Here is a 27,807-nt window from a genome sequence, read left to right on the forward strand (position 1 = left end):
AGCCACAAAACCTCTGAAGAGGACTCTCAAGTACAGTCAATACTTGAAGTAATGGACGAAAGGCAAACCAGGATTCATATCCACAAAGAAACCAGCAAAATCCTAACACCACCTCCTCTAAAACCGAAGAGGAAATTAGCCTTCCAGGAGTAATTGGACACTACACAGCCTCCAGCTAAAGTGCCAAAGCCAAAGGAGAGACCACCACCTCCACAATTTTCTCCTCTTCACTCTCCACACCTGCATATCTCTCCTCCTACCAGTCCTACACCAATACAGTCACCATCACATTTGTTTGACTCGCAACAAGACAATGTAGACCCATGGGATCTTTATGATCCAGATCCCGTTCCTGACAACGGCCTAGACTGCTATCCCGCTAAAGCCTTCACCACCTGAGGATAGTACAGGGTACAATCAAGTTTTAGCTAGGGCTGCAGCATACCATAGTGTCACCATGCACACTGAACCGCTGGAGGAGGATTTTTTGTTTAATACACTCTCCTCGTCACATTCAACATACCAGTCGCTCCCAGGCATGCTAAAACACGCTGATCAAATATTTAGCGAGCCAGTTAAAGAAAGAATAATTACTCCCAGGATAGAGAAGAAATACAAGCCACCTCCCTCTGATCCTGTCTACATAACTCAACAACTCCCTCCAGACTCAGTAGTAGTAAGCGCTGCCAGAAAGAGGGCAAAGTCACAGTCATCTGGTGATGCACCCCCACCAGACAAAGAGTAGGAAATTTGATCCTGCAGGGAAGAGAGTTGCATTCCAAGCAGCCAATCAATGGAGAATAGCCATTTCACAGGTGGTGTTAGCTAGATACGACAGGGCCCATTGGGGTGAGAAGCAAGACATAATTCAGCATCTCCCCAAGGAGCATCAAAAAAGGCCCTAGAAACAGTGGCCAGGAGTGTCAACACTGCTGTAACAATAAGGAGGCATGCATGGCTCAGGCCCTCTGGTTTCAAACCCGAAATCCAACAAGCGGTATTGAATGTGATGTTCAATAAAAAACAACTTTTCGGCCCAGAAGTGGACACTGCAATTGAAAAATTGCATAAGGATTCAGACACCACAAAAGCTATGGGTGCACTAGACACCACTCCATACAGGGGATCCTTTCGGAAACCTTAGTTCAGAGGTGGATTTAGAGCTCAAACAGCAGAGGCATCCACATCGCAGGCAAAACCAGCCTACCAACCTCAAAACCAACGAGGTGGTTTTAAGGGCACATATAGAGGACAGTATCCCAGAAGTAGAGGGAAATATCAAACCTCTAAACAAACCTCACAGCACACTAAACAGTGACTTGTTTCATCCCCTTCCACTCCACACCTCCCCTGTGGGAGGAAGACTACAAAAGTTCCACACCAATTGGCAAAACATTACCACAGACAATTGGGTACTATCAATTATCTGCAATGGTTATTGCCTAGAATTGATTCAAACTCATTCCACCAAACCCACACAAATTATCCACAGAACACATCCGTCTGTTACAGGAAGAAGTCAAATCTCTATTACTCAAACAAGCAACAGAACCCGTGCCACAAAATCAAAAAGGGACGGGAGTTTACTCAATATACTTCATCATTCCCAAAAAGGATGGCATCCTAAGACCAATATTAGATCTCAGGATTCTCAATCTTTACATCCTGTCAGAACACTTTCACATGGTAACTCTCCAGGATGTTATCCCACTACTTCAAAAACACTATTTCATGGCAACATTAGACAAGGATGCGTATTTTCCTATATCCATCCATCCGGTGCACAGAAAATACCTCAGGTTTGTCATTCAAGGAAAGCACTATCAGTTCAAACTGTTACGCTTCGGAATAACAACAGCTCCAAGGTTATTTACAAAGTGCCTAGCGGTAGTCGCAGCCTACCTAAGAAGACAACATATACATGTCTTTCCATATCTAGACAATTGGCTAATAAAAGCAAACAGTCATACGCAGTGTCAAAACCATGCGCATTACGTAATACAAACCCTGCACACGCTAGGGTTCTCAATAAATTACCAAAAGTCGCAACTACAACCTGCGCAAATACAACAGTATTTAGGTGCAATACTAAATACTCGAAAAGCGCTAGCAAGCCCAAATATGCAAAGAATACAAGCGTTCCAAAATATAATCGCACAGATACAGACAGGTCAACAGTACACTGTCAGATTTGTCATGAAAATGTTAGGGATGATGGCATCATGTATTGCAGTTGTTCCACATGCAAGACTAAACATGCGGGCCTTACAACAGTGCCTTGCACAACAATGGTCACAGGCACACTGTCAACTTCAAGATCTAGTGTTGATAGACCGCCAAACACACATATCCCTTCAGTGGTGGAATTCCACAAATCTAAACAAAGGGCGGCCATTTCAAGACCCTGTGCCTCAGACCATAATTACAACAGATGCATCAATGATTGGCTGTGGAGCTCACCTCAACAATCACAACATCCAAGGACAATGGGATGCCCAACACAAACAGCTACACATAAATCAGTTAGAGTTGTTAGCTGTCTTCCTAGCACTCAAAGCTTTTCAGCCTCTTCTCACTCGGAAGAATGTCCTGATCAAAACAGACAACATGACCACCAAGCAAGGAGGAACATGTAGGAAGTTGGCTCTGTATGTGCTATTTCAAAGTAAGGAATAGCATGCACAGAGTCCAAGGGTTCCCCTTAGAGGTAAAATAGTGGTAAAAATAGATAATACTAATGCTCTATTTTGTGGTAGTGTGGTCGAGCAGTAGGCTTATCCAAGGAGTAGTGTTAAGCATTTGTTGTACATACACATAGACAATAAATGAGGTACACACACTCAGAGACAAATCCAGCCAATAGGTTTTTATATAGAAAAATATCTTTTCTTAGTTTATTTTAAGAACCACAGGTTCAAATTCTACATGTAATATCTCATTCGAAAGGTATTGCAGGTAAGTACTTTAGGAACTTCAAATCATCAAAATTGCATGTATACTTTTCAAGTTATTGACAAATAGCTGTTTTAAAAGTGGACACTTAGTGCAATTTTCACAGTTCCTAGGGGAGGTAAGTATTTGTTAGGTTTACCAGGTAAGTAAGACACTTACAGGGTTCAGTTCTTGGTCCAAGGTAGCCCACCGTTGGGGGTTCAGAGCAACCCCAAAGTCACCACACCAGCAGCTCAGGGCCGGTCAGGTGCAGAGTTCAAAGTGGTGCCCAAAACACATAGGCTAGAATGGAGAGAAGGGGGTGCCCCGGTTCCGGTCTGCTTGCAGGTAAGTACCCGCGTCTTCGGAGGGCAGACCAGGGGGGTTTTGTAGGGCACCGGGGGGGACACAAGTCCACACAGAAATTTCACCCTCAGCAGCGCGGGGGCGGCCGGGTGCAGTGTAGAAACAAGCGTCGGGTTTGTAATGGAAGTCAATGGGAGATCTAGGGATCTCTTCAGCGCTGCAGGCAGGCAAGGGGGGGGTTCCTCGGGGAAACCTCCACTTGGGCAAGGGAGAGGGACTCCTGGGGGTCACTCCTCCAGTGAAAGTCCGGTCCTTCAGGTCCTGGGGGCTGCGGGTGCAGGGTCTCTCCCAGGTGTCGGGACTTAGGATTCAAAGAGTCGCGGTCAGGGGAAGCCTCGGGATTCCCTCTGCAGGCGGCGCTGTGGGGGCTCAGGGGGGACAGGTTTTTGTACTCACAGTCTTAGAGTAGTCCTGGGGTCCCTCCTGAGGTGTTGGATCGCCACCAGCCGAGTCGGGGTCGCCGGGTGCAGTGTTGCAAGTCTCACGCCTTTTGCGGGGAGCTTACAGGGTTCTTTAAAGCTGCTGGAAACAAAGTTGCAGCCTTTCTTGGAGCAGGTCCGCTGTCCTCGGGAGTTTCTTGTCTTTTCGAAGCAGGGGCAGTCCTCAGAGGATGTCGAGGTCACTGGTCCCTTTGGAAGGCGTCGCTGGAGCAGGATCTTTGGAAGGCAGGAGACAGGCCGGTGAGTTTCTGGAGCCAAGGCAGTTGTCGTCTTCTGGTCTTCCTCTGCAGGGGTTTTTCAGCTAGGCAGTCCTTCTTCTTGTAGTTGCAGGAATCTAATTTTCTAGGGTTCAGGGTAGCCCTTAAATACTAAATTTAAGGGCGTGTTTTTAGGTCTGGGGGGTTAGTAGCCAATGGCTACTAGCCCTGAGGGTGGGTACACCCTCTTTGTGCCTCCTCCCAAGGGGAGGGGGTCACAATCCTAACCCTATTGGGGGAATCCTCCATCTGCAAGATGGAGGATTTCTAAAAGTCAGAGTCACCTCAGCTCAGGACACCTTAGGGGCTGTCCTGACTGGCCAGTGACTCCTCCTTGTTGCTTTCTTTGTTCCCTCCAGCCTTGCCGCCAAAAGTGGGGGCCGTGGCCGGAGGGGGCGGGCAACTCCACTAAGCTGGAGTGCCCTGCTGGGCTGTGACAAAGGGGTGAGCCTTTGAGGCTCACCGCCAGGTGTCACAGCTCCTGCCTGGGGGAGGTGTTAGCATCTCCACCCAGTGCAGGCTTTGTTACTGGCCTCAGAGTGACAAAGGCACTCTCCCCATGGGGCCAGCAACATGTCTCTGGTGTGGCAGGCTGCTGGAACTAGTCAGCCTACACAGACAGTCGGTTAAGTTTCAGGGGGCACCTCTAAGGTGCCCTCTGTGGTGTATTTTACAATAAAATGTACACTGGCATCAGTGTGCATTTATTGTTCTGAGAAGTTTGATACCAAACTTCCCAGTTTTCAGTGTAGCCATTATGGTGCTGTGGAGTTCGTGTTGGACAGACTCCCAGACCATATACTCTTATGGCTACCCTGCACTTACAATGTCTAAGGTTTTGTTTAGACACTGTAGGGGTACCATGCTCATGCACTGGTACCCTCACCTATGGTATAGTGCACCCTGCCTTAGGGCTGTAAGGCCTGCTAGAGGGGTGTCTTACCTATACTGCATAGGCAGTGAGAGGCTGGCATGGCACCCTGAGGGGAGTGCCATGTCGACTTACTCGTTTTGTCCTCACTAGCACACACAAGCTGGCAAGCAGTGTGTCTGTGCTGAGTGAGAGGTCTCCAGGGTGGCATAAGACATGCTGCATCCCTTAGAGACCTTCCTTGGCATCAGGGCCCTTGGTACTAGAAGTACCAGTTACAAGGGACTTATCTGGATGCCAGGGTCTGCCAATTGTGGATACAAAAGTACAGGTTAGGGAAAGAACACTGGTGCTGGGGCCTGGTTAGCAGGCCTCAGCACACTTTCAATTGTAAACATAGCATCAGCAAAGGCAAAAAGTCAGGGGGCAACCATGCCAAGGAGGCATTTCCTTACACAACCCCCCCCCAAACGAAAGAGGATGAGACTAACCTTTCCCAAGAGAGTCTTCATTTTCTAAGTGGAAGAACCTGGAAAGGCCATCTGCATTGGCATGGGCAGTCCCAGGTCTGTGTTCCACTATAAAGTCCATTCCCTGTAGGGAGATGGACCACCTCAACAGTTTAGGATTTTCACCTTTCATTTGCATCAGCCATTTGAGAGGTCTGTGGTCAGTTTGAACTAGGAAGTGAGTCCCGAAGAGGTATGGTCTCAGCTTCTTCAGGGACCAAACCACAGCAAAGGCCTCCCTCTCAATGGCACTCCAACGCTGCTCCCTGGGGAGTAACCTCCTGCTAATGAAAGCAACAGGCTGGTCAAGGCCATCATCATTTGTTTGGGACAAAACTGCCCCTATCCCATGTTCAGAGGCATCAGTCTGCACAATGAACTGCTTAGAATAATCTGGAGCTTTGAGAACTGGTGCTGAGCACATTGCCTGTTTCAGGGTGTCAAAGGCCTGTTGGCAGTCCACAGTCCAGTTCACTTTCTTGGGCATTTTCTTGGAGGTGAGCTCAGTGAGGGCTGTCACAATGGATCCATATCCCTTCACAAACCTCCTGTAGTACCCAGTCAAGCCAAGGAATGCCCTGACTTGAGTCTGGGTTTTTGGAGCTACCCAGTCCAGAATGGTCTGGATCTTGGGTTGGAGTGGCTGAACTTGGCCTCCACCTACAAGGTGGCCCAAGTAAACCACAGTTCCCTGCCCTATCTGGCATTTGGATGCCTTGATAGAGAGGCCTGCAGATTGCAGAGCCTTCAAAACCTTCTTCAGGTGGACCAGGTGATCCTGCCAGGTGGAGCTAAAGACAGCAATATCATCAAGATAAGCTGTGCTAAAGGACTCCAAGCCAGCAAGGACTTGATTCACCAACCTTTGGAAGGTGGCAGGGGCATTCTTTAAACCAAAGGGCATAACAGTAAACTGATAATGCCCATCAGGTGTGGAGAATGCTGTCTTTTCTTTTGCTCCAGGTGCCATTTTTATTTGCCAGTACCCTGCTGTCAAGTCAAAGGTACTTAGAAATTTGGCAGCACCTAATTTATCAATGAGCTCATCAGCTCTTGGAATTGGATGGGCATCTGTCTTGGTGACAGAATTGAGCCCTCTGTAGTCCACACAAAACCTCATCTCTTTCTTTCCATCTTTGGTGTGAGGTTTGGGGACTAAGACTACTGGGCTAGCCCAGGGGCTGTCAGAGCGCTCAATGACTCCCAATTCCAGCATCTTGTGGACTTCCATCTTGATGCTTTCCTTAACATGGTCAGACTGTCTGAAGATTTTGTTCTTGACAGGCATGCTGTCTCCTGTGTCCACATCATGGGTACACAGGTGTGTCTGACCAGGGGTTAGGGAGAAAAGCTCAGGAAACTGTTGTAGGACTCTCCTACAATCAGCCTGCTGTTGGCCAGAGAGGGTGTCTGAGTAGATCACTCCATCTACTGTGCCATCTTTTGGGTCTGATGACAGAAGATCAGGGAGAGGTTCACTCTCTGCCTCCTGATCCTCATCTGTTACCATTAACAGATTCACATCAGCCCTGTCATGGAAGAGCTTAAGGCGGTTCACATGGATCACCCTCTTGGGGCTCCTGCTTGTGCCCAGGTCCACCAGGTAGGTGACCTGACTCTTCCTCTCTAGCACTGGGTAAGGGCCACTCCATTTGTCCTGGAGTGCCCTGGGAGCCACAGGCTCCAGAACCCAGACTTTCTGCCCTGGTTGGAACTCAACCAGTGCAGCCTTTTGGTCATACCAAAACTTCTGGAGTTGTTGGCTGGCCTCAAGGTTTTTGGTTGCCTTTTCCATGTACTCTGCCATTCTAGAGCGAAGGCCAAGTACATAGTCCACTATGTCCTGTTTAGGCTCATGGAGAGGTCTCTCCCAGCCTTCCTTAACAAGGGCAAGTGGTCCCCTTACAGGATGACCAAACAGAAGTTCAAAGGGTGAGAACCCCACTCCCTTCTGTGGTACCTCCCTGTAAGCGAAAAGCAGACATGGCAGGAGGACATCCCATCTCCTTTTGAGTTTTTCTGGGAGCCCCATGATCATGCCCTTTAATGTCTTGTTGAATCTCTCAACTAAGCCATTAGTTTGTGGATGGTAAGGTGTAGTGAATTTATAAGTCACTCCACACTCATTCCACATGTGCTTTAGGTATGCTGACATGAAGTTGGTACCTCTGTCAGACACCACCTCCTTAGGGAAACCCACTCTGGTAAAGATACCAATGAGGGCCTTGGCTACTGCAGGGGCAGTAGTCGACCTAAGGGGAATAGCTTCAGGATACCTGGTAGCATGATCCACTACTACCAGGATATACATATTTCCTGAGGCTGTGGGAGGTTCCAGTGGACCAACTATGTCCACACCCACTCGTTCAAAGGGCACCCCCACCACAGGAAGTGGAATGAGGGGGGCCTTTGGATGCCCACCTGTCTTACCACTGGCTTGACAGGTGGGGCAGGAGAGGCAAAACTCCTTAACCATGTTGGACATATTGGGCCAGTAGAAGTGGTTGACTAACCTCTCCCACGTCTTGGTTTGTCCCAAATGTCCAGCAAGGGGAATGTCATGGGCCAATGTTAGGATGAACTCTCTGAACAGCTGAGGCACTACCACTCTCCTAGTGGCACCAGGTTTGGGGTCTCTGGCCTCAGTGTACAGGAGCCCATCTTCCCAATAGACCCTATGTGTTCCATTTTTCTTGCCTTTGGACTCTTCAGCAGCTTGCTGCCTAAGGCCTTCAAGAGAGGGACAGGTTTCTTGTCCCTTACACAGCTCCTCCCTTGAGGGTCCCCCTGGGCCTAAGAGCTCAACCTGATAAGGTTCAAGCTCCAAAGGCTCAGTTCCCTCAGAGGGCAGAACTTCTTCCTGAGAAGAGAGGTTCCCTTTCTTTTGCTGTGTTGCAGTTGGTTTCCCAACTGACTTTCCTGTTCTCTTGGTAGGCTGGGCCATTTTTCCAGACTCCAGCTCTACTTTTTCACCCTGTGCCTTGCATTGTGCTCTTGTTTTCACACACACCAGTTCAGGGATACCCAGCATTGCTGCATGGGTTTTTAGCTCTACCTCAGCCCATGCTGAGGACTCCAGGTCATTTCCAAGCAGACAGTCCACTGGGATATTTGAGGAGACCACCACCTGCTTCAGGCCATTGACCCCTCCCCATTCTAAAGTAACCATTGCCATGGGATGTACTTTTCTCTGATTGTCAGCGTTGGTGACTGTGTAAGTTTTTCCAGTCAGGTATTGGCCAGGGGAAACCAGTTTCTCTGTCACCATGGTGACACTGGCACCTGTATCCCTCAGGCCCTCTATTCTAGTCCCATTAATTAAGAGTTGCTGTCTGTATTTTTGCATGTTAGGCGGCCAGACAGCTAGTGTGGCTAAATCCACCCCACCCTCAGAAACTAGAGTAGCTTCAGTGTGGACCCTGATTTGCTCTGGGCACACTGTTGATCCCACTTGGAGACTAGCCATTCCAGTGTTACCTGGATTGGAGTTTGGAGTGGAACTTTTCTTGGGACAGGCCTTGTCTCCAGTTTGGTGTCCATGCTGTTTACAGCTATGACACCAGGCCTTTTTGGGATCAAAGTTTTTACCCTTGTACCCATTGTTTTGTGAAGAGGCTCTGGGCCCACCCTCCTGTGCAGGTTTTTGGGGGCCTGTAGAAGACTCTTTACTATTTTTAGTTTTGGTTGTCTCATCACCCTTCTGCTGGGGAGTCTTCGTGACCCCTTTCTTTTGGTCACCCCCTGTTGAAGTCTTGGACACCCTTGTCTTGACCCAATGGTCCGCCTTCTTTCCCAATCCTTGGGGAGAAATTGGTCCTAGGTCTACCAGATGCTGATGCAGTTTATCATTGAAACAATTACTTAACAGGTGTTCTTTCACAAATAAATTGTACAGCCCATCATAATTACTTACACCACTGCCTTGAATCCAACCATCTAGTGTTTTCACTGAGTAGTCAACAAAGTCAACCCAGGTCTGGCTCGAGGATTTTTGAGCCCCCCTGAACCTAATCCTGTACTCCTCAGTGGAGAATCCAAAGCCCTCAATCAGGGTACCCTTCATGAGGTCATAAGATTCTGCATCTTTTCCAGAGAGTGTGAGGAGTCTATCCCTACACTTTCCAGTGAACATTTCCCAAAGGAGAGCACCCCAGTGAGATCTGTTCACTTTTCTGGTTACACAAGCCCTCTCAAAAGCTGTGAACCATTTGGTGATGTCATCACCATCTTCATATTTAGTTACAATCCCTTTGGGGATTTTCAACATGTCAGGAGAATCTCTGACCCTATTTATGTTGCTGCCACCATTGATGGGTCCTAGGCCCATCTCTTGTCTTTCCCTCTCTATGGCTAGGATCTGTCTTTCCAAAGCCAATCTTTTGGCCATCCTGGCTAACTGGATGTCCTCTTCACTGGAGTTATCCTCAGTGATTTCAGAGTTGTTGGTCCCTCCTGTGAGGGAACCAGCATCTCTGACTATTATTTGTGGAGTCAGGGCTTGAGAAGCCCTGCTCTCCCTAAGTAGGACTGGAGGGGGGGAATTTCCCTCCAAGTCACTATCTTCATCCTCTGAGTTGCCATCCTCAGAGGGGTTGGCCTTTTCAAACTCTGCCAAAAGCTCCTGGAGCTGTACTTTGGTAGGTTTGGGGCCCATTGCTATTTTCTTTAGTTTACAGAGTGACCTTAGCTCTCTCATCTGTAGATGGAGGTAAGGTGTGGTGTCGAGTTCCACCACATTCACATCTGTGCTAGACATTATGCTTCTAAAAGTTGGAATACTTTTTAAGAAACTAAAACTGGTTCTAGAATCTAATTCAAACTTTTACAAACTTTTAAACTCTAAAAGAAATGCTAAACAGGATCTAACACAAGGCCCTAGCAGGTCTTTTAAGAATTTAGAAAACTTTTCAAATTGCAAAAATCAATTTCTAATGACAATTTTGGAATTTGTCGTGTGATCAGGTATTGGCTGAGTAGTCCAGCAAATGCAAAGTCTTGTACCCCACCGCTGATCCACCAATGTAGGAAGTTGGCTCTGTATGTGCTATTTCAAAGTAAGGAATAGCATGCACAGAGTCCAAGGGTTCCCCTTAGAGGTAAAATAGTGGTAAAAATAGATAATACTAATGCTCTATTTTGTGGTAGTGTGGTCGAGCAGTAGGCTTATCCAAGGAGTAGTGTTAAGCATTTGTTGTACATACACATAGACAATAAATGAGGTACACACACTCAGAGACAAATCCAGCCAATAGGTTTTTATATAGAAAAATATCTTTTCTTAGTTTATTTTAAGAACCACAGGTTCAAATTCTACATGTAATATCTCATTCGAAAGGTATTGCAGGTAAGTACTTTAGGAACTTCAAATCATCAAAATTGCATGTATACTTTTCAAGTTATTGACAAATAGCTGTTTTAAAAGTGGACACTTAGTGCAATTTTCACAGTTCCTAGGGGAGGTAAGTATTTGTTAGGTTTACCAGGTAAGTAAGACACTTACAGGGTTCAGTTCTTGGTCCAAGGTAGCCCACCGTTGGGGGTTCAGAGCAACCCCAAAGTCACCACACCAGCAGCTCAGGGCCGGTCAGGTGCAGAGTTCAAAGTGGTGCCCAAAACACATAGGCTAGAATGGAGAGAAGGGGGTGCCCCGGTTCCGGTCTGCTTGCAGGTAAGTACCCGCGTCTTCGGAGGGCAGACCAGGGGGGTTTTGTAGGGCACCGGGGGGGACACAAGTCCACACAGAAATTTCACCCTCAGCAGCGCGGGGGCGGCCGGGTGCAGTGTAGAAACAAGCGTCGGGTTTGTAATGGAAGTCAATGGGAGATCTAGGGATCTCTTCAGCGCTGCAGGCAGGCAAGGGGGGGGTTCCTCGGGGAAACCTCCACTTGGGCAAGGGAGAGGGACTCCTGGGGGTCACTCCTCCAGTGAAAGTCCGGTCCTTCAGGTCCTGGGGGCTGCGGGTGCAGGGTCTCTCCCAGGTGTCGGGACTTAGGATTCAAAGAGTCGCGGTCAGGGGAAGCCTCGGGATTCCCTCTGCAGGCGGCGCTGTGGGGGCTCAGGGGGGACAGGTTTTTGTACTCACAGTCTTAGAGTAGTCCTGGGGTCCCTCCTGAGGTGTTGGATCGCCACCAGCCGAGTCGGGGTCGCCGGGTGCAGTGTTGCAAGTCTCACGCCTTTTGCGGGGAGCTTACAGGGTTCTTTAAAGCTGCTGGAAACAAAGTTGCAGCCTTTCTTGGAGCAGGTCCGCTGTCCTCGGGAGTTTCTTGTCTTTTCGAAGCAGGGGCAGTCCTCAGAGGATGTCGAGGTCACTGGTCCCTTTGGAAGGCGTCGCTGGAGCAGGATCTTTGGAAGGCAGGAGACAGGCCGGTGAGTTTCTGGAGCCAAGGCAGTTGTCGTCTTCTGGTCTTCCTCTGCAGGGGTTTTTCAGCTAGGCAGTCCTTCTTCTTGTAGTTGCAGGAATCTAATTTTCTAGGGTTCAGGGTAGCCCTTAAATACTAAATTTAAGGGCGTGTTTTTAGGTCTGGGGGGTTAGTAGCCAATGGCTACTAGCCCTGAGGGTGGGTACACCCTCTTTGTGCCTCCTCCCAAGGGGAGGGGGTCACAATCCTAACCCTATTGGGGGAATCCTCCATCTGCAAGATGGAGGATTTCTAAAAGTCAGAGTCACCTCAGCTCAGGACACCTTAGGGGCTGTCCTGACTGGCCAGTGACTCCTCCTTGTTGCTTTCTTTGTTCCCTCCAGCCTTGCCGCCAAAAGTGGGGGCCGTGGCCGGAGGGGGCGGGCAACTCCACTAAGCTGGAGTGCCCTGCTGGGCTGTGACAAAGGGGTGAGCCTTTGAGGCTCACCGCCAGGTGTCACAGCTCCTGCCTGGGGGAGGTGTTAGCATCTCCACCCAGTGCAGGCTTTGTTACTGGCCTCAGAGTGACAAAGGCACTCTCCCCATGGGGCCAGCAACATGTCTCTGGTGTGGCAGGCTGCTGGAACTAGTCAGCCTACACAGACAGTCGGTTAAGTTTCAGGGGGCACCTCTAAGGTGCCCTCTGTGGTGTATTTTACAATAAAATGTACACTGGCATCAGTGTGCATTTATTGTTCTGAGAAGTTTGATACCAAACTTCCCAGTTTTCAGTGTAGCCATTATGGTGCTGTGGAGTTCGTGTTGGACAGACTCCCAGACCATATACTCTTATGGCTACCCTGCACTTACAATGTCTAAGGTTTTGTTTAGACACTGTAGGGGTACCATGCTCATGCACTGGTACCCTCACCTATGGTATAGTGCACCCTGCCTTAGGGCTGTAAGGCCTGCTAGAGGGGTGTCTTACCTATACTGCATAGGCAGTGAGAGGCTGGCATGGCACCCTGAGGGGAGTGCCATGTCGACTTACTCGTTTTGTCCTCACTAGCACACACAAGCTGGCAAGCAGTGTGTCTGTGCTGAGTGAGAGGTCTCCAGGGTGGCATAAGACATGCTGCATCCCTTAGAGACCTTCCTTGGCATCAGGGCCCTTGGTACTAGAAGTACCAGTTACAAGGGACTTATCTGGATGCCAGGGTCTGCCAATTGTGGATACAAAAGTACAGGTTAGGGAAAGAACACTGGTGCTGGGGCCTGGTTAGCAGGCCTCAGCACACTTTCAATTGTAAACATAGCATCAGCAAAGGCAAAAAGTCAGGGGGCAACCATGCCAAGGAGGCATTTCCTTACAGAACACATTTGTCCCAACTCTCCCTCCTAGGTCAAAAAATTTGGAAATGGGCAATACATAACCCAATTCACTTGGTAGCACAATACATTCCAGGGATACACAACCAACTCGCAGATGTTCTCAGCAGAACTCATCAACAAACACAAGAGTGGGAGATTCACCCTCAAGTACTTCAAAAATACTTTCAACAATGGGGAACACCAAAAATAGATCTGTTCGCCACAAGCGAAAACGCAAAATGCCAAAACTTTGTATCCAGACACCCACATCTCCTATCCAAGGGCAATGCTCGATGGATCAATTGGTCAGGGATATTTGCTTACGCTTTTCCCCCTCTCCCACTCATTCCATTTATAGTCAACAAATGGCGTCAAAAGACATTCAATATGATACTCATAGCATCAACGTGGTCCCGTCAACAGTGGTACACACCATTTTTGGACCTATCAGTAGTACCACACTCCAAACTCTCAAACAGACCAGACCGGTTGACACAAAACAAAGGGCAGATCAGACCACCAAATCCCAACACCCTCAATCTGGCGATTTGGCTCCTTAGGTCATAGAGTTTGGGTATTTACAACTACCATCAGAATGTATGGATGTGATTAAGCAAGCAAGAAAACCCACTACTAGACAGTTCTATGCTAACAAATGGAAAATATTTGTATATTACTGTCAATCTAAACAGACTGTCCCTCTTACAGCATCAATACAAGATACTGTATGCTATTTACTTCATTTACAAAAATCAAATATAGCATTATCTTCCATTAAAATACATCTTACTGCAATTTCAGCATATTTACAAAATATACAGCACAGCTCTTTATTTACAGTTCCTGTTATTAAAGCCTTCATGGAAGGCTTAAAACTCATCATTCCACCCAGGACACCTCCAGTTCCTTCTTGGAATTTAAACATAATGCTTACGCGACTTATGGCCCACCATTTGAACCTATGCACTCATGTGAAATACTATTCTTAACATGGAAGGTTGCTTTCCTAGTCGCAATTACATTGTTGCGAAGAGTCAGTGAGATTCAAGCTTTCACTATTGAAGAACCGTTACTACAAGTACACAAACATAAAGTTGTACTACGAACTAACCCCATATTTCTTCCAAAAGTAGTATTACCTTTTCATATCAATCAAACAGTGGAACTGCCAGTCTTCTTCCCACAGCCAGATTCTGTGGCAGAAAGAGCTCTACATACATTAGACATTAATGTACTATGTAGATAGAACTAAACCATTCAGGAAAACTAAACAGCTGTTTGTAACCTTTCAAAAACCTCATACAGGTAACCCCGTTTTAAAACCAGGATTAGCAAGATGGATAGTAAGATGCATCCAAACATGCTATGTTAAAGCCAAAAGGCAACTCTTAGTTACTCCTAAAGCACATTCCACAAGGAAGAAAGCTGCTACAATGGCTTTTATAGGAAATATTCCAATGGCTGAAATATGTAAAGCAGCTACTTGGTCAACACCACATACATTCACTAAACACTATTGTGTAGATGTTTTAGCAACACAGCAAGCCACAGTAGGTCAAGCTGTACTCAGAACATTATTTCAAACAACTTCACAGGCTAACAACTGCTTTTATGGGAGGACTAACTGCTTTGTAGTCTATGCACAGCATGTGTATCTGCAGCTACACATGCCATCGAACGGAAAATGTCACTTACCCAGTGTACATCTGTTCGTGGCATGTACCGCTGCAGATTCACATGCACCCTCCTACCTCCCTGGCAGCCTGTAGTCGTTTAAGTTAACAACATTTGTACATATGTAGATATATATGTATATCTATTTAAAATTCCATAAGCATGGACATCTCTTTTCTTTATACTCTATCACTCCTACCTTACCCTCTGTGGGAAAACAATCTAACACAGAGTCGATGCCCATGCGCAATGGAGCGAAGAGGAGGAGTCACTCGAACCTGCGACTCAAAAAACACTTCTTTGAAGAAAAACAACTTGTAACACTCCGATCCCAACACTAGATGGCAGAAGTATATGCACAGCATGTGAATCTGCAGCGGAACATGCCACGAACAGATGTACACTGGGTAAGTGAGATTTTCCATAGATATATATATATATATTTTCCCACAGACGGGTGAGGTAAAGAATTATCTAACAAAGGGCTTGATGCCCATGCGCAGTATCACCAAGAGGAGGAGTCACACGATTTCATGACTCGAAAAAATTATTCGAATAAAAACAACTTGCAACACTCAGAACCCAACACTAAATGGTGGACTTATGCAAAGCATGTGAATATACAGTACTACATGCCATGAACAGGTGTCTACTGGGAAAATAACATTTTCCTTACCATTGCAACCATAGGCACGTTTTTAAAGGGGACTAGGAACTTTCATACATAAAACTGAAGCTAAACATACACGTTAACTTTGGATTACCATACAAGATAGGGGGACAGCCTTACTAATAGGGAAATGCAGGTGGCCCCACTCTCATTCTGAAAATGCAGAGCTGACTAATGTGGTCAAACACAAGGAAGCATTAGCACCCATCCTGAAAGGTACGGCCTTGTGGCAAAAGGCCTACAACAATAAGAAGCCAATGACACAACCGCCAGACAACTCTGTGTACTCCTTCGTAACACCTTTGAGGGGTCTCTTGTATTTGTTTTTTAGACAAATAGTCTTCTATTAAGAAATGCATCCGGTCATCAAGTCGAGAGCACATGAAGTAGTAACCCCTAGGTTACGTGAACCACTAGTTTACTTGATTCAACTAGTCTAGAAAAGAATCATATCCTCCCACATGTAGTCGCAGCTAGTGGATAGCAGCAGTAACTACTACACAATGCTAAGGCTTTTTCATCATAAATGTTGCTACATGTCCCCAAACATCTGGTGGTCATAATATGTGTTCTGGTGCACCGTAAGCAGCTTTTCATCAAACACGGTTTTGTCAGATTAGACACCATCCTGGTGGTATAGAAGGCACACTTCCGGGCTGCAGATAACCTGCAAGCGAATTAACTGTATACTGAGAGAAACTGACATCATACAGCACGCCACACAAGGCCCTCAACATGCACACACACAGCATTGGTTTGTAAAAAGGGTGAGCTCTGGATGCCCGAGGTGCACTAAAGATTTTGTCCTCTATAGATCACTACACTTCAGCATCATGTGACTAAGCTCTTTTTATCACTCACTTTGCATGCAACTTTCCTCTGGCTGGAGAGCGTGGCTATCTCTAAGGCACTATTTCTGCATGAGAGTTTTTAACCCACGATTTGTCCCCCCGCCTTGCCGAGAAAAATATAGTTTGAATTTAAACATTCTTTCCTAAGATACACCAGGCTTCGAGTATAGGCATTCTGATTAAACCATTCAAGGACCAACCAATCCCAAAGCAGGTAACTAACTACATTTCACTTCAGAGTGGTAATAAACTTTGACTAGGAAACAGATTCAAGGTAATTAATTATGCGGTGCAGTGCAACCAGCAGAATGTCTGTCGGCAGAAAGAACACATCCCAAAGTCCTCATAATGAAACTAATATGGCCTCAGTGTTAACTGCTGGTCTCTGAACCAATCACTGAGCAGATCTGCAGATTGACACATGCAAATTTTAAAAGGTTTGAGGAGGTGCACAAAAGAAATGGGATTCAACCACAACTGTAAATGTTCTGTTGAGGAAGCAGAATTAGGGAACATCAAGACCATCGAGTTTAGTCAGTCAGCCACCTTCTCTGTCATTCAACTACCCACCAGGTCAAACACTAAATGAAAGTTAGACTCTTGTTTACAGATGTCGAATGGCTTTCCCGACTCACCCTCTGCCTGTAGGAATATGCGCCCAACCTCACCATGGACACTCATCATGTTACGTATATGCCGGGGCCGCATGCGGGGTGGAATGTGTCCCAAGTAAATGATGCCTGGGATAACCTTCTTGTCCGCAGTTTTGGGCTCCTCGTCATCCTCTTCGTCGAGATCACCCTTATCTTCTCCTATCGCTGGGATCTCCTCTTCCATGGGCCCCTCTTTGCGTTCCACATCAGACATGGTGAGCTAGTGATGTAAAAACACAAAGAATTGGATAGTATCTACTTGCTGACCTTACTATGTATTAGAATAAGGTCTGCAGTTAAGGATAGACCCTCCCAGTAAGTAGGTCCCCCCGTAGAAAATGTGCAAGTCAAACAAGAGGAGTTTTATTTCTAAGCCTGACCAGTCATTGGCCTCTACTGAGATCCGCTATAATCTTGCCAATTGGGACAATGAATATTACTGAAGCAGAAGCTTGAATACATAAATTGACTCAAAACTAACTCTGCTCAAACAGGATTATAATTCAGAACACAATGCCATGCTGTCAAATGTATTTCTCACTTGAAGATCTTCAAAGAAGGGTGATAATGTGGACCTTCATTGACTGGCATGCTCAAAAGGGGTGAAAAAACAAAAAGAACATGTATTAAAAAATAAAAAAATAAAACCACTGACATTTTAAAACTCAAGCTGAAATAGATCAGGGCATCTGTGCTTGACTAATATTTCCATTAACAAAATCTTTCAAAATATACATATTATTGGATTACCTTCACATTTTCCCCAGGCTAATAAGTGGCGTAACAAATATAATATGTCTAGCAGAGCCCATGAGTTGTCAATGACCCCTAGATTTGTTTCACTGCGGAGATCCACTTGCAGTCTTCCAAAGCTGACACTCAGCTTCTTCCAGTAAATTGTTTTCCTGATCCCTCCAATGAGTGACAATTTGCGAGAAAGGCTATTTGAGGACTTACAAAGGGTGTATTTCAAGGTTTTCAACAAGAGGTATTCTGGGACCTTCCAACAAAAGGCTTAGCTGATTTCCCATTGAGTAGTTTGTGGCACCTGACACATTGCTCTCAATACCCTAAAATGTTGCTTGCCAGTGGTTCCATACCTCAGTTTTCTTTTTCCACAGCTACACAAAATTTTCCTTGTAAAGAGCATGTGGAGCATTTCCAAATCCCATTCTTTCAATGGGCCCTCTTAACAGTTGTTCACCGGAGGCCTGTTGTGGTAGGAACACAAATGACCCAGGAATAGAACTGAGTACTGTAGTCAGGCAAAGGGGACCATAAAACTCCTGCTGACGTTGCTGATTATGTCAGCAAGATCAATAAGGTGGGAGGCAATACGATTATGCAACTCCTTTTTGTGCTTCTGGGTCCAAGAGTGACAGTATATAATGATACTGCCACGAGAGTAACATCGACACTGACTATATACAACCATCAAGATGTATTACTCAGTTTTCGTTTTTCTCTTTATTATTACTCTTGGATTTAACATCTAGGATGAGTTCTAACAGAGCATGTAGTGAGCCAAGGCCCAGCTAAACAGAACCAATAAAACATCGTTCATGTTGCTAGATGCAGCATGATTAAATTTACAGAGTGGGCATACCAGCCAGCTTTATCTGAAATAGCACAACACATTAGCTGATGCATTATAGAAACTGGAACAAGGAGCATGAAGGCATTTGGAAATATTTATACTGGCCATTATGAAATATGGAAACATATTGCTGTCATTAAGGAAGTTAGTCAAATGCACAGAACCTGCAAGTGATGTGCACAAACGTGTATCATCTCTCGTTCTAAACTAAATTCAGGCTACATAAATATCTAAACATATTTACGCTTAAATCCCACCACGTTTTGACAAATGTGTCTAAGGAGCTCCATTTCCACTAACTTTTCCAAACATGTACTTGACTAGAGTCCTACACCTTCCTTGTATAACAATAATTCGCAACAAGCTGTACCTATGTTACAGACAAAATGTTCGTAAAAATGTATAATATTCCACAGTTTTCTAAAAACCTTCTTTGCAATAAACATTTGGCTCCTTGTAGATGGGTCTTTAAATCAAATGCAGATCAGAGTTACTCGCTTACACTGGGTTTTGAATTGATTGTTTTTCACTGATTTTACAAATAAATTATGCCGTGTTCAGTTGTCACCACAGTTTTGGGGTTGGGGGGCGTTTTAGAGTGAAGAGTACGGTGGGACCGTTAAAGGGTCGTCATGACTGATCTTTCGATGAAAGTGATATTGGATTTGCCACCAAGGAGCGTGTGGGGTTCAAGTGAGCGTCATGTTGAGGTTCTCCAAGAGGTAGCTTCAGAACATATAATGAAAGGGTGTTTCGCAGATCCCCTAGGAACAGTCATAAAAGTCCTGAAATAAGTGGTAATTTTCAGGTCAATTTTTCCTCCAGTGCTTTTATTTTGCTTGAAAACCCACCTCCTGGCAAAATGGGGTGAAGTTCCTAAACTTCGTACTATTGTGAAGTATTAAACCTGGCACAGGTTCACCGATGATGGTAATCTGACGCGAGTGGTTTAAGTAAATGGTGATGTCAGTTGGTCTTTTTTTATATAGAATGTTATTTTTTATATAGAATGGGTAGATACAATAACTACCCAATAACACTTGACCCATTTGTTAGTTTGACTTTTCAGTTAGTTCTGTATATATAACAAACATGGAACTATACTTAAATGTAGTAGCCTCTTACCCCTCTTTGCTTCTCCCCCTCCCTTCTAGTAGAGGGATCATTATCACCCCCTCTCTTCTAGTAGAGGCATCATTATCAGTCCCCTCCCTTCTAGTAGAGGCATCATTATCACCCCCTCTCTTCTAGTAGAGGCATCATTATCACCCCCTCTCTTCTAGTAGAGGCATCATTATCACCCCCTCCCTTCTAGTAGAGGCATCATTATCACCCCCTCCCTTCTAGTAGAGGCATCATTATCACCCCCACTCTTCTAGTAGAGGCATCATTATCACCCCCTCCCTTCTAGTAGAGGCATCATTATCACCCCCTCCCTTCTAGTAGAGGCATCATTATCAGTCCCCACTCCCCAATCAAGCACAACACACGGGGCAGCCTCGCGCTCATCCACTAACCAGCACTTTGTGGACTCGTTGGGACAAGAGGGCCTGATCGTAGGATACTGCAAAGGAATGCAACCTTTCACCACCTAACTTGGCCTCGTGCATTTTGCGTTAAAAAAATATGCTCTATAAAATATCACTGTAGATAAATCCTGTCACGTGCAATTCCTTTTTTTGTACCTTGTCTGAGATGCAAAAGGACTTTAGGGTGAACAAAAAATTGCATTTTTTTTCTATTCATGGTGACGTGATGCCGCAGGCTCTAAAAATTGGCTGAAAGGGGTCCTAGTAGCAAATTAACAACTACAATATCAAAACTAAAAGGAGGGTCTAATAATGTTTACACCTTTTCAGAATGAACTGGGGGCGCCGCGAACGCACCGTGTCTTACCTCCTAGAGCCCTCGGCTGTCTCTGCTCCACTCCCGAAGCCTGGTCAGGGCAGCAGGCACTACATACATGCCAACTACAGTGCAACTGTTGAACTGCGAGATGCCATGAGCAGCAGGGTAAGGAAGCATGCTCTGAATTGATTGACAGGCTGAAGGGGCGGTACGAGCGTGGAATTTGTGGATCTGCGCCTTCCTATTGGTTGGAAATAAAGAAGCCGCTCCAATTATGAAGGGTAAAAGCTTTCCGCTTACAGCACCGGAAGCGACCGCCCTCTGCGCCGGAAGAGGCCCCTTCACTACACCGGAAGTTATGGCCCAGCCGCAGCAGAGCCGGAGGGTCAGGCAGTGCACTAATGTCTCTAATGGATCTTGCCTTTGAATGAGCAGCGCGGCAGTGTCGTGGGGCGCGCTTCTCCTTATCAGTCTTAAAGGGAAAGGGGGTAGCAAGGGCTTCTTTGGTGAAAGATGTTAACATTGACTGTAGACCGGTGTGTTATTGTATTTCAACCAGTGAAAGCTCAGTGACTGTTTATGGAGAGAGTTGTCGGACAAAAGTCAGTGCGCCCCTCTGCAGACTATGAGCTCCCACTGTGTTAGTGCCGCATACTGTGGGGTATAGACCAGGGCTCTGCAGAAACCCTGGAGAAGTCTTCGTGGTTGTCAGCATGCTCCTTCTGAGCATTGCAGGGGCCTGGGGGAGGCTTGGAAGAATCAGTATAGCTGGGTCTGCCCAGTTAGTGAGCTGTAAGCTGACAGGATGCACACCCAGGATGGCGTCAAGGGTTTGTTTTTCTGGATATGGCCAATAGCAGTGGCCAAGAAAACTGGACAGAGGTGGCACTCTAAACAAAAGGTCGGTTAGGTGTTGGTTCCGTTCCTGTCTGCATGGAGTGAATCAAGAGTTTGCTCACAGAGCACAGAGGGTTTTCCCAGATGGTGTGCTTTTTTTAATTTTTTTTTAAACTAACTGCTCTTTCTGCGATATATCTTGATTCATTTTTTAGGTCTCACCTACCAGGCACAGCAAGCTATAACATTGCAAAACACCTATTGTTTACTTAAAAGAACTTAAAGCTTTCCACTCTGTTGGATTTGTGGTCACTCTCGTTTGCTTCCTTCTTATTTGACAATTTGCCTTCCTTTCTTGTGTTTGGTCCTACCCTGGGGCCTCTTTACAGTCCCTCTGATTGGCTGATTTCATCTTTCCACTGGTCATTTTTAGGGAACGACATTTTTATTTTTTATTCAGCGCTTTGTGAGAGTGAAGGCGTATCCTAGCTATTTCCCTCTCGTATGGCTTGCCTTCCTCAAATACACCCCCCACCCACATTGTTGCCCCCATTCCCCCCACCGCTCCCAGCTTGTGTGTAAAAACGCAGCAGTAGGGTTATTTTTGCTTGGGGTATAGCCGAGGGACCGAAAATTAAGGGTTGGTTTTGCTTTATGTCCTGCATTTCACATTCTGTGTAAAAGCATAAGCTTTGGCACACAAGGGTTTTATGGCATTGGGGATAGGGCCATTTTCTGCAATTAGGTGACGTCTGAGGTAGGAGGTGTACATAGCACAATGCTTTTCGGGGAGGCCCGTAAATCTGCTCCCTGGGCTACTGCCAAAGACCAAACAGTTGTACCGTGTGGAAAGGTAATTAGGTCTTGGCAAATTGTTTTGCTTTCCCCTTCGGACACTGCATTATTCTTTTTAAATCCTTCAGAGCTTCCGAACTAAAACGTATTGGAAAAATAAACCATGCTGCGTTATGAAGATTGAAAAGATCGTTTTGAAGTACCATAATACAAGGTAGCTTTTCCTCCATTATTTTGGGATTTTTTTTCTTTTACTTTTTTTTTTAAACAACACCTTACAGACCAAACATTGGCAAAGCCAACAGCTGAGTGCTCTCATTACATAGGCACAATGTTTTGGCTCTGTCAGTGCTAGTTTAATTTGCCTGTATAGTGTTTCAACGCAAGCTACATCAAAGAAATCGCTCAAATGTATTTTATGCAATTCTTGACGCTGAACTAATTTGACCAATCTGATTATTTTTTTTGGGCATCACCTCCCACTCATGGACTCAGTCAAATTATGGAGTGGGCAGTATACTGACTTTGTCATTGTCATGATGAAGACTCCTTGATTTTTTCACAAGGATTGCAACATTGATGTAACTCTCAAAAACGGAATCCATGCGCCGATTGGCATTGCTCTAGTTGAACATGGTTTTCTGAAAGCCTTCTTATAAGGTTATTTGTTTAGCATGTCGTTTTGTTTTTTTCTGAATTTGTAAATTATTTACCGCAAAGCACTACCATGCACTGTGCGCTGGCAGACCTGCACATCAAAATCTCCTTCAGATATGCTTCATTTTTGCTATGAGAAATATCCTGTCAGAAAGTGTACAAGTACGACATACGCTTTTCTTTTGACTTCAGACTCCGAGTGCAATTCCCCTGCTTTATGTATGAAATACTATACATGCTGTCATTTGTTTCTCTTAGAGTAAACACTTGGAAATAATCACATTGGCTGCTAAGATTATAAAATAAATCCTATCAAAACACCATTGGTTTCTGTAGGAAGGGTACAGCAGCAGTCTAGAGGTTATCAGGAGGCAGCACTGTGGGTCCTGGGTCAGTGCTGCATGCATTATGAGATCTTCTCTGTAAGGCTTCAGGCAGGTCTGATGATCTTTGAGTGAGCAAGGGGCTGGTTTCTGTATTCAGCCTGTGCACACTTCGGTAAGTCCTAAAAGGGGTTTAACTGTGATGAGGTATAGTGAGCCTTGATGGGACAGTTCACCGAGCTTGGGGGTAATTGCAGTGAGTTGGGTTTAGGGGTGCGGGGCATCCTTTCGCAGACACCATGCAGGCTATGAATATCTACTTTATTATTTTAGATTCTATGTTTGGATGGTAAAGAACAGCTAGAAATGTTTTGTGTATCAGTAAGAAGTGTGGCCGAAAAAGTGATTACTATATGGTTAGCTCTTTCCTTAGCTCTGCATTGGCAGTAGTCTGATTTCGGAGTGCGGTGATCGAGCTTTATTGGATGTGACTCTTTTAAGGGTTTCCTTTCGCTCTACTTATAGCAGGTGTAGAAATATCACATTGCTGCTGCTGTCTTCCTCTTAGTTACAGATGTTCCACACAAATCCCAATAGTTTAGCAAGAATTATCCTGGCTTGGCTAATTGAAAGTGAATGATCCATATCTTAATTTTCTGTGTTGTATTTATTTCTTTTTTTGCTGCAGCTATTTTCCTTTTTAGAAATGAACATAGTTCCTTTACCAGAGCAGGAGCGCACTAGTGGAATACCAGCTGGCGTATCCAATGAAAGAGCTGCTGTGTCGCGTGAAGTCTCCTTTTCACAAATTATTAGAAATGGGCCACAAGTAGCACAAGATGGATTGTGTTGCCAAAAAACTTGCATTGTAAATAGTGTGTTTCTTTCTGTGGTACCTTGAAGTTTTCCCAGTGACTTAAATGTCCTGACAAGGCACTATTTATTAACATCTTTGCAAATATAACTCTAAGGCTGCCTATATTTAGGTCTGCATTTTTATTAAATACTTTATTAATTGAAGAAGTACAATGTTAGAGGCACATCTTATTTTGGATCTCACTTTTAAAACTTTGTACACCCAGGTGTGTCAGGATAGCCACTACCCTTTTTGTTGCAAAAAACCAACCTGTGTAGTGATTGTTTTTACAGTCTCAAGCATTTCATAGTTTTATTTCACTTTGTATTTACACTAGTCAGAAAAAAACATTCCGCTATCATCCTTACTTTCTTAAGTGTAGGTTCCCCCACCTTCCCACTATGGTTGCTCAGTAGGTTTGTAAATCTGATTCTGTCCATTTAGTTGGTTCGTACTTCTCTGAATAGGACTCCAGCTATTTGTTTTAATTGGGAGTTAAACCAGACTTGTGACCTGGGCCTGCTGTTTCTCCTTTGGGACACAACGATGCCCAGTAAACCTAAGTAAGGTGAGTGAGTATTCACCTGAGCTCCCTGTTATGCCCCTCACCCCCACACACTTTAGTGTCGTTATTTTCTGTGCTGTGGCTCTTACATCTTTGTGCAACTTCATATCATGTGAAACAAAACTGATAAAGCCAGTAGGTCTTGCCTACGAGAGAGCTATTGGCTTTCATTGTTTTCATAGTCATGACGAACAGCTGCGTTGCTACTGGCTGAAAGTAAAGAAATATATGCTATGATGTGGCCAGCGCTGGACCGACTGGAGCCAATAGTCATTACACTTTTTTAATTGCTGTTTTCTATCTATGTACTATGATACGTTATGCATGCCCTCTGCATAAAATCAAGTTTTATCAATTTCTAAGCTCCTGTGTTATATGATTTACCTATTTCCTCTTCCACCTCCACTCACACCCACATATCTGGCCAGTATGTATATTTCTCGGTCCTGTACCCATTTACTCCACAACTTTGATCAATACACTGTGAAAAGTCTCCTAAAATTAACCTCCCGCCCTCATCATGGCTGCCTGCAGCATCACAGACAGGAGGCGAGTCAGGAAATGTACTCGTTTGAACTGCCTTGATTATTTTATTTATTTATTGGATTTATATAGCGCACAGCTACCCGGAGGTTTCCCGGCGCCTAGGACAATGCAAGGCAAAGGCAGGATTAGGAGATCAACTTGGACGGTTACTGGTTAAAGAGCCATGTCTTAAGCTCCTTACGAAATCTAATGAACACCCTTTCATGACGTAAGTAGGAAGGAAGAGAATTCCAGAGAGAGGGAGCTAGGAAGGCAAAAGAACGTCCCCCCATTTTGGCACGTCTGATTCTGGGCACCTGGAATTTTAGTTGATTGGAAGATCGAAGCAAACGAGAGGGCCGGTAGTGTTGGACCAAAATTCTAAGGTAGTTGGGAGCTAGGCCCGTATTAATTCTATGCATGTAGCATAGGGCTTTGAATTTGGTGCGGTTCTCAATTCTCAGCCAATGTAGTTCACGAAGTGCACCAGAGGTAGGAGCGCTTCTGGGAAGTTGGCAAAGAAGCCTGGCCGCAGAGTTCTGAACAACTTGAAGTTTGTGTAGTACTTCTTTTTTCGCACCCAGATAGAGCACGTTTCCGTAGTCCAGTCTAGAAATAACCAGCGCTTGGACCACTGTTCTTTGGGTAGCTGCAGGAAGCATCCAGAGAATTTTACGAAGCCACTTCAGGATAGCAAAGCAGGTAGAAGCTACTTTGGTCACCTGTTGTTTCATAGTCAACTGGTCATCGATGATGATGCCCAGGTTACGTACAGAGAGAGAAGGAATTGGGGGGATACCCATCTCAGAGGGCCAATGTTGGGGGCCCCAGAGTGATTTTTTGTTTCCAAATATGAGGAGTTCTGTCTTTCCTCCATTAAGTTTGAGTTTATTAAAGTGCATCCAGTTGGCTATCTTAGATAATCCTGTTTGCAAAGAGGGTGGGTTGGAGGTTTCTTTGGAAGAGAGTGAAAAAATAAGTTGAGTGTCATCAGCGTAAGAATAGATAGTTAGACCAGCTTGTTCTGCTATGCTCGCCAAAGGACTGACATATATATTGAAAAGTAGTGGACTGAGAATGGAGCCCTGGGGAACTCCATAAGGGGATGCGTGAGTCAGGGAGGAAGCTGTGTGAGAGAAAACCTGAAAAGTCCTATTGGATAAAAAGCTGGACAACCAGTATGATTAGTCAGTCATACTGGAGGAACTGGTCCTGCGGCTCCACAAATTCATCTCTGATCGCTGCAGAGGCATTCACTTTATCTTCTCTGAAATGATAGACCACACATGTCTAGACCATACCAGGTTTGTTGCTTTCCTAAATTGTTCTTCTGCTTGTAAGGCTGTAGAGTGACTCCATCTTCAGTTTTCATCTCTCCATCTTACTTATGGACCACAGCTACTACCACTAACTACTACCATTAGGGTATGTCTAGCTGCCATGAAGGCAACTCTGTCTTCAACATGAATACTGGGTACATTATATCAGCTAGTAGAATTTTCACTGCTCTCTCTTCTGGAGGCCTCCAATGTGCTCTATACTGTAGAAGTGTTCAGTGAAATACGGGTATATATCTCTGCACCATACCTTCCAGACCTGTCATATGAATTCCTTGATCTCCCGTCACCTGTCACCCTGGTTTGCAAACTGTTTGGATCAGGTATTTAAATGGCTTGACTCAATGTAACACTTCTTTCTTTGGAAGTAAGACACCCTTTAGAGGCAGTAAAAGCATTTCCCTTTGGGCACACTGACCTGTTGCCATCAGTGGGTGTCTCAGCCCAATGTCTTCCAATAGACTCTGCGTGACCTTTCTGGAGTAGATTGTGCTTCACGAAGAGGTCATCTGATGCAGAAATTATTTTTTTCTTCTGCATTCATAGACCACCTGCCCAGCTAATTCCCAGCGGGGTCGAGACTTTCATAATCATCCCTGCCAGATCCAGCTCAGTCTGGAGACGAGCCCAGATATTGTTTTCCTAGTGTTCATGCCATATTTCTTCTACAACCCTAGTGTATAACAAAACAATCTGCACAGAGAAAGCCTGTAATTTGTCGCCAGTATCAACTGTGTGAAACTGGTTCTGGCCCAGTTCTTTTCCTGCTACAAACATGATTGGAATGGATTATAACTCTGCCTCATACCCTATGTCTCTGCCAGGTTTCTAGCCTTTGGCGAGCTTCGATTAGTCGATATCCCAAATTCATCAAGAAGCCCTCACATTTCACACGCATTGATGTGTTGAGGAGATATTACTTGAATCATATGTTCAAAGAGTACAGAACCCATTTCTGTTCAAAAAGTGAAGGTTGGAATACTTGAAATATGGAGGGTAGGAATGCTTGAAGTAGGCACCAAGCTGTGTACCATACCAACTCACATTAACAGCCTACTCGGATATGGCACCTTCCACCCTGCAGTCTCAAAGATAGCTGTCGGTATGGGCAGTGTCCTATGATTCTTACAAACTGTTCCACTAAAAATGAATAAGTGCTGATAATTCCAAAACCAAATTGAATGCGTGAGGATATTCCAAGAAACTAGTGAGGGACGCCTGCAAAAGAGCACTGTTCACTCCACGTGATACTCTACTTGAAAAGAGGTTGAAACCACATGAATAAAACTTGTGTCTCTCTCTACAGTTAGCCATGTAACAAATCAGTTCAAGACAAGCATTGACAAAGCCAATAAGGTTTGCCTTCAGGCCCTATTTTTTAGCCTTGCTGCACAGCATCCCCCGTGCCAATGGAGCAGCACAGCGTGGCATAGAGTAGAGAGGCGTGGAGTGACGTACAGTAGAGTAGAGTGGTGTGGTGTAGACTACAGTGGCGTAGAGAGGAGTGGAGTAGACAAATGTCATAGTGTAAAGTGG

At 45.3% G+C, this 27,807-nt stretch overlaps 1 protein-coding gene across 2 annotated transcripts in view; it reads right to left on the bottom strand.

Annotated features, from left to right (window-relative positions):
• ABT1 (activator of basal transcription 1) overlaps positions 1-20,635 on the bottom strand; it is a 32,773-nt gene extending 12,138 nt beyond the window's left edge. The window contains exons 1-2 of one of the 2 annotated variants that reach the window (XM_069209585.1): positions 20,415-20,635; positions 16,914-17,151 (exon numbers count right to left, since the gene is read on the bottom strand). In XM_069209585.1, coding sequence (XP_069065686.1) covers positions 16,914-17,145 — 232 coding nt within the window. In that variant the 5' untranslated portion in view covers positions 17,146-17,151; positions 20,415-20,635. The remainder of the gene's footprint in view (positions 1-16,913; positions 17,152-20,414) is intronic. The other variant, XM_069209584.1, reaches the window with a different exon arrangement.
• Between the last annotated feature and the right edge of the window lie 7,172 nt (positions 20,636-27,807).

This window comes from Pleurodeles waltl, chromosome 10, assembly GCF_031143425.1.
Source record: "Pleurodeles waltl isolate 20211129_DDA chromosome 10, aPleWal1.hap1.20221129, whole genome shotgun sequence".
Taxonomy (NCBI): domain Eukaryota; kingdom Metazoa; phylum Chordata; class Amphibia; order Caudata; family Salamandridae; genus Pleurodeles; species Pleurodeles waltl.